Source organism: Zalophus californianus, chromosome 11 (genome assembly GCF_009762305.2).
Source record: "Zalophus californianus isolate mZalCal1 chromosome 11, mZalCal1.pri.v2, whole genome shotgun sequence".
NCBI lineage: Eukaryota > Metazoa > Chordata > Mammalia > Carnivora > Otariidae > Zalophus > Zalophus californianus.
This window is the reverse complement of record NC_045605.1, coordinates 97,972,069-97,978,893: the sequence shown is the minus strand read 5'-3', so window position 1 is coordinate 97,978,893 and position 6,825 is coordinate 97,972,069. Positions and strand designations below refer to the sequence as shown.

Here is a 6,825-nt window from a genome sequence, read left to right as displayed (position 1 = left end):
AGGATCAGGACCTGAGCCGAGGGCAGTCGCTTAACCGACTGCGCCACCCAGGCGCCCCAGAATAACCTAAAGAGCTTTTATTTGTTTTAAAGATTTTATTTAAGAGAAAGAGAGAGTAACAGAGAGAGCCCAAGCTGGGGGAGAGGCAGAGGTAGAGAATAGGCTCCCCACTAATCAGGGAGCCCGATGTGGGCTCAATTTGGGCCTTGATCCCAGGACCCTGGGGTCACCACCTGAGCCCAAGGCAAGACAGATGCTCAACCGACTGAGCCACCCAGGTGCCCCTAAAGAACTTTTAGAAAAATAATTGATAGGGGTGCCTGGCTGGCTTAGTCAGAGGAGAATGACTCTTGATCTCAGGATCCTGAGTTCCAGCCCCAGGATGGGTGTAGAGATTATTAAAAAAAATAATAATAAAATAGGGGCACCTGGCTGGTTCAGTCAGAAGAGCTTGCAACTCTTGATCTCAGAGTGGTGAGTTTTGGCCCCACTTTGGGTGTAGAGATTACTTAAATAAAATACTCAAAAATAATAAAAAATAATATAGAAGTTAAAAAAAAAAGGTTTTAGGGCACCTGGGTGGCTCAGTCGGTTAGGCGTCTGCCTCTGGCTCAGGTCATAACCCCAGGGTCCTGGGATCGAGCCCCACCTCGGGCTCCCTGCTCGGCGGGGAGTCCGCTTCTCCCTCTCCCTCTCCTCTTCCCCCTGCTCATGCTCTCTCTTGCTTACTCTCCCTCTCAAATAAATAAATAAAATCTTTTTTTTAAAGATTTTTTTAGGTTTACCTATTTATTTGAGAGAAGAGAGAGAGAGCACGAGCAGGGGTGGGGAGGGGAAGCAGAGGGAGAGGGAGAAGCTGGATCCCAGGACCCTGAGGTTTGGACCTAAGCTGAAGGCAGATGCTTAATCGACTAAGCCACCCAGGTGCCCTTAAATAAGTACACTTTTTAAAATAAATTTTTAAACAATAATAAATAAATAAAATTGATATTGGGATGCTTGGTTGGCTTGCAGCTCTTGATTTTGGGGTCCACAGTGGGCATAAAGCTTACTTTAAAATAAAAAAATTGATATGGGCTCTGTACTCCCACCCCTAATCCTGATTTAGATTTTTATACTGCTTTAGCACTTGCTCTCCAGATGGTTCTATGAACAGTCAGGGTTGAGAACCTTGGTTATAAATATTACAGTTATTTCTGTCACCTCCAGAAATGTAAGTTTCCCCCAAGGAAAAAAACCTTTCCCATTTCTGTGCACTCTGGTTTAGCTCATAATCTCAATTTAGTTCCAGCCAGTTATATAATAGCATCTAGATTTCTGTATAAACAAAAGACTCATTAAGAGTAATAATAGCTGGGCACCTGGGTGGCTCAGTCATTGAGCCTCTGCCTTTGGCTCAGGTCATGATCCCAGGGTCCTGGGATTGTGTCCCGCATTGGGCTCCCTGCTCAGCGGGAAGCCTGCTTCTCCCTCTCCAGCTCCCCCTGCTTGTGTTCCTTCTCTCGCTGTCTCTCTGTCAGCTGAATAAATAAAATCTTTAAGAAAATAAAAATAAATAAATAAATACCCATGGGAAAAATAGTAATAATAGCTACCATATAATGATTGCTTATTTTGTTCCTGGTACAAGGCAAAGATCTTAAAACTATGATCTAATTTAAACTTCACAACAATCCTATGAATACTGTTCCTGGCACATTTTACAATGCTGAAACAAGTTTACAGTTGTTAAGAAACTTGTACAAACCATCACATCTGGAAGGTGCTGAAGCTGAGTTTTGAACCCAGATATTTGGCTTCAGAACTCCTATGTACAACTACTATATTTCAATGCCTCTTCCCGTAAGAAATAAGTCAGAAAACTTCAAAACAGTAAATTCTCCCATGTCTAGCTGCTAATTTTTTAGAAATCTTGGGAGTCTAAACTCAGGACACTAATCCAGCTATTTCTCCCATAGACAAGAAAAGAACTCTTACTACTTATTTCAAGTCTGTATATATTCATGCACCATATTCATTCAAAAATTGAGTGCTTATGTTCCAGAAAGTGCATTTCATAAACAGGGAACAAAATGGGCAAGTCACTGTTTTCATGGCTTTTGCATCCCAAAACTGGCTGGTTCATTCATAAGAACATGCAACTTTTGATCTCGGGGTCGTGAGTTTAAGCCCCACATTGAGTGTAGAGATTATTAAAAAAACATAAACTTAAGGGACCCCGAGGTGGCATAGTCAGTTAAGCGTCTGACTCTTGGTTTCTGCTTAGGTCCTGATCTCAGGGTGGAGATATTGAGCCCCAAGTCAGGACCTGCACTCAACACTGAGTCTCCTTGAGATCCTCCTTCCCTCTCTTCCCTTCCGTGTCCTCTCTCTATATAAAATAAATAAATAAATCTTTTTTTTTTTTTTTAAGATTCATTCATTTATTTGACAGAGAGATAGAGCCAGAGAGCACAAGTGAGGGGGTGAATGGCAGAGGGAGGAGAAGCAGGCTCCCCGCTGAACAGGGGGCCCGCTGCAGGACTAGATTCCAGGACTCTGGAATCATGACCAGAGCCTAAGGCAGACACTTAACAACTGAGCCACCCAGGCGCCCCAAATAAATAAATCTTAAAACAACAACAACAATTTGGGGGCACCTGGTGGCTCAGTCCATAGAGGATACAACTTGTGATCTCTGGGTTGTAAGTTCTCTTGATCTCAGGGTTGTAAATTAAAGCCCCACTTGGGTGTAGAGATTACTTAAAAATAAAATCCTAATGGGGTGCCTGGGTGGCTCCTGTCATGATCCCGGGGTCCTCAAATCCCCGCCTCTGGCTCCCTGCTCATCAGGGAGTCTTTCTCCCTCTCCTTCCCACCGTGCTGTCTTCTCACTATCTTTGTCTCTCTCAAACAAATAAATAAAATCTTAAAAAAAAATAAAATCTTAAAAAACAATCTGAGGGATCATCGATACACTATGGATAATGATATACAAGGTTGTGGGGAGAATAAAATACACTTATGGTTGATTGTTTTTTTTAAGATTTTATTTATCTTGAGAGAAGAAAGTGAGCAGGAATGATGTGGGAAACAAAGGCAGAAGAAAAATTGTTAAATTTTCTTACTACCTACAGCCCATTGACAAGTCCTTGAAACAGGCAGAGTGACATTCCTCTAGGGACTCAACTGCCTCAAAGTTAATACTTTGCTAAGGGCAAAAGGCAATCCTAGCTTGACCGCCCCCCCATCCCCCCATCCCCCCAGGATCCTGTAAGTCTACTTTAACGTATAAGAATTCCTTTGGAAACTCCTTTATCTCTAAACCCTCCAAGATACGTGTTGGCAATCATCCCCCAAGCATATGGCCCACCAATATATATCCGAGGGGTCTCATGACTACGGTTTTATTAGACGGTAATAAATGACCTTTTCCCAATAATAGCTAGCCCTCTCAAGGTCCTGGAAACCTTGCTTCCAAAATTCCTTAGAGACTTACACTATCCCTAACCCTCTCCCAACTTGAAAGAATATGATGGGCCACTCCTCATGACCCTATTGCAGCTCTTTCTGCCCACCGGTCCTGTCCCCGTCCTTTAATAAAATCACCTTTTTGCACCAAAGACATCTCAAGAATTCTCTCTTGGCTGTGGCTTCTAACCCTAATAACCTCTTTCCTACATCAGGAACAGGGGGAGGGGCAGACGGAGAGGGAGAAGCTGACTCCCTGCTGAGCAGGGAACCTGATGTGGGGCTGGATCCCCGGACTCTGGGATCATAACGTCAGTCCAAGGCAGACCCTTAATCAGGACTGAGCCACCCAGGCACCCCTACAACTGTAAAGCACTTAGTGCCTCACACATAGTAAGGGTTCAATAAATGTTAGGTTTTATTAGTATGTTCTAGTAAGAACTGAGCTGCTGGGGATATAAAAATAAATACCACTCAATTTCTTAACATCAGTTGAGAAGAGGGAAACATATAATGGATAGAACGGTAAGATGTCAAGCACGGGGAAGGGGCTCAGCACTGAGATACAAGGTTGAGAGAGAATGCCTGCAACGGGTCTTGAGGAATGGAGAGTTTTGTCATGTGATAACCGTATTCCAGCTAGTGTTCAACTGGTTGGCTCCAGAGGAGGGAAAAAGGGGACGGGGAGGGGAGAGAGCTAAAGGAAGATAAATCTTTATAAAGCAGGTTGAGGATATCAATGGGCTAGATTGGGTAAGCTCCTGTATCCCATCGCAGCAATTTAGGGCTTTTCCTCGTATGCAGTACAACGTCTAGTGATTTTTTGCAGCTGATAAGCAACCCAAAAGGGGACATAAGATTTGTGCTCTAAAACAAATTTACAAAGACATAAAAGACCTACTATTTTATTTAGTGTTCAACGTCATACCCAAAGCAAGCCACAATAATGAGGACAAAACTCTGGGAAAGGCCTGAAAAGCAGCACAGCTTCCCAAAGGCCAAAACAAAAACAAAGAAAATGAAAGAAAGAAAAACAACGAACTGCCACACGAGAATAGGGGCAAGATGGAGGACAAGGGGATAAAGAAAAGACTCCGCAAAAGACGCATGGGTGGAGTCCGACGTAATGTGAAGTCATACTAACTCAGGCTCTTCCGCGCTATTGGCCTGACTCTCACTCTTTTTCCTTTTCCATTGGCTACTGGCTCCTTCAGTGGATCAAAAGAGCCAATCGCCTACCACCATGGGTAAAGCCCGCCCTTCCTCCCTGTCGGGGAGTACCAGAATAGCGTAGAGGACACAAGGCGCTTGCGCGGGCACGCGCTCCGCCGGTTAAAAGCAGATTCTCTCAGGAGGCGGTGTCGCGGTGCATGAATATTGATTACGCAGCGCCGCGCCGAGCGCCCGCCCCCCTCGGCTGGCCGACGCTCGCGGCTCGCGCTCGGGCTCGCGATGGGGAAGAAGTCCCGGGCGGTACCCGGCCGCAGGCCCATCCTGCAGCTCTCTCCGCCGGGGCCCCGAAGCAACACGCCGGGCAGGGATCCGGAGCCGGAACCCGACACGGAACCGGACTCGACGGTGGCGGCGCCCAACCAGCCAGCTCCGGCGGCGCCATCGACGACGACGACCACGGTGACTACTGCCGCCGCGGGCCCGGACGACTCGCCTTCAGAAGGTAAAGGTGCGCGAGGGGCCCCGACACTTAGGTGGGGGCGTCCGAAACTTGAGCTCGGGGCTTGCGGCCTACAGCAGGGCCGTGGGAGGAAGAGAAACCGGGGCGGGCGGGCTTCCTCCGTATCCGAGGCCTGCTGCGTGGGGCCCGAAGGGAGTACCGCTGTGGGCCCCAGGGCGGCGGAAGGGGCCGGCGGCGCCCTGCGCGCCCGCCCCACTGACCGAGGCGCCATCTCTGGTGCAGGGCTTGGCCTGGCATCCCGAGTTTCCTCGACGTGCACCTTCAGCTTTGCATAACTTACCGGATATTTGTGAAAGTAGGAGCTTCTCGTCCGAGGCCTCGTGACCGGGAACCTGGCCTTTAATACACGTCATGTGCTTTTCCCTTCGTTTTTGTTGAAACCGAGAGGGACCCTTTAGAAGTGAGCAACCCCATTTTATTATGCCAGCCAAAGCGAACGTAACCCCAAACTGGCAGATATCCCCAAAATTCCTGCAGAGGTGGAACTGGTGGGTTCCCAAGTACTTGTTTGTCCCCAGAATGGTACTTGGATTAAGAGTAACTGTTCAGCGTTGGTACGGGGGCCAGATGCCCGAGAAGCCGTGACCGTTTCAGGCGCTAAAAAATCACGTTGGGTAGTTCATGCGGGGGAAAAAAAAAATGCTGTAGCTGTGTTGTAAAGGCCCTACAGGAGCCCGGAGATTTAGAGTGAGTGTGTGTGTGTGTGTGTGTTTAAATTGTGTAATTATTTCAGATGTACTTTTACGTACCATAATCATATTCTTAATGTTAAAGCCACTAGTCACGTGTTTGTTTATTATCTCCCAATTTGGGTCAGTGATGGATTTACACACCCAGTTTTCAAATTGGTGAAATTTAGACTTGGAAGGTGAAATCGAAGATTGTTTTGTCACCTGTAGTGTTTTCTTTGGTCCACCGGCACATTAGTTTTCTTTTGTTCCTTTTTTAAATCCAGATGAACAGGAAGTGGTGGTGGAGGTTCCCAGAGTTCAGAATCCTCCCAAACCAGTCATGACCACCAGACCTACAGCCGTTAAAGCAACAGGTACAATTTTTTTTTTCATGTTTTCTACAAGGCTTTTCTTTCATTAGGATCAAATTGGATTTGTATATAAAATATTTTGTTGAATGCTTCAATGTTGCTAACATATTTCTCCCATAAAAGGGAAATTTAAAATTTTTCAAAATAAAAATAAAATTTTTGTGTCTGAGGGCTTGCTGGTATATACACTTTAACCAAAGTAAAATTTGTTGTTGCTTTTTCTCTGTACCCAAGATACTTTGTACTACTTTTCTTTTAAAACTATTTTGTAGTTTTCTGGCTCCCTCACTAGCTTGGTGTTTTGTAGAGACATCAAGGATGTCTTTCTTTTTTTTTTTTTAAGATTTTATTTATTTATTTGAGAGAGAGAGAGAGAATGAGAGATAGAAAGCACGAGAGGGAAGAGGGTCAGAGGGAGAAGCAGACTCCCCGCTGAGCAGGAAGCCCGATGTGGGACTCGATCCCGGGACTCCAGGATCATGACCTGAGCCGAAGGCAGTTGCTTAACCAACTGAGCCACCCAGGCGCCCCGAGACATCAAGGATGTCTTTCATTCTGTGCATTTCTTTTCCAGCACAGTGCTTTGAATGGTATCTAGTGAATATTTGTGGAGCTGAAAATTGCTCTTATTAAATATTTT

At 45.7% G+C, this 6,825-nt stretch overlaps 1 protein-coding gene across 2 annotated transcripts in view; it reads left to right on the top strand.

Moving 5' to 3' along the window:
• The first annotated feature begins 4,902 nt into the window (after nt 1–4,902).
• FNBP4 (formin binding protein 4) overlaps nt 4,903–6,825 on the top strand; it is a 41,509-nt gene continuing 39,586 nt past the window's right edge. Inside the window, exons 1-2 of one of the 2 annotated variants that reach the window (XM_027578780.2) lie at nt 4,903–5,131; nt 6,099–6,188. In XM_027578780.2, coding sequence (XP_027434581.1) covers nt 4,903–5,131; nt 6,099–6,188 — 319 coding nt within the window. The remainder of the gene's footprint in view (nt 5,132–6,098; nt 6,189–6,825) is intronic. The other variant, XM_027578781.2, reaches the window with a different exon arrangement.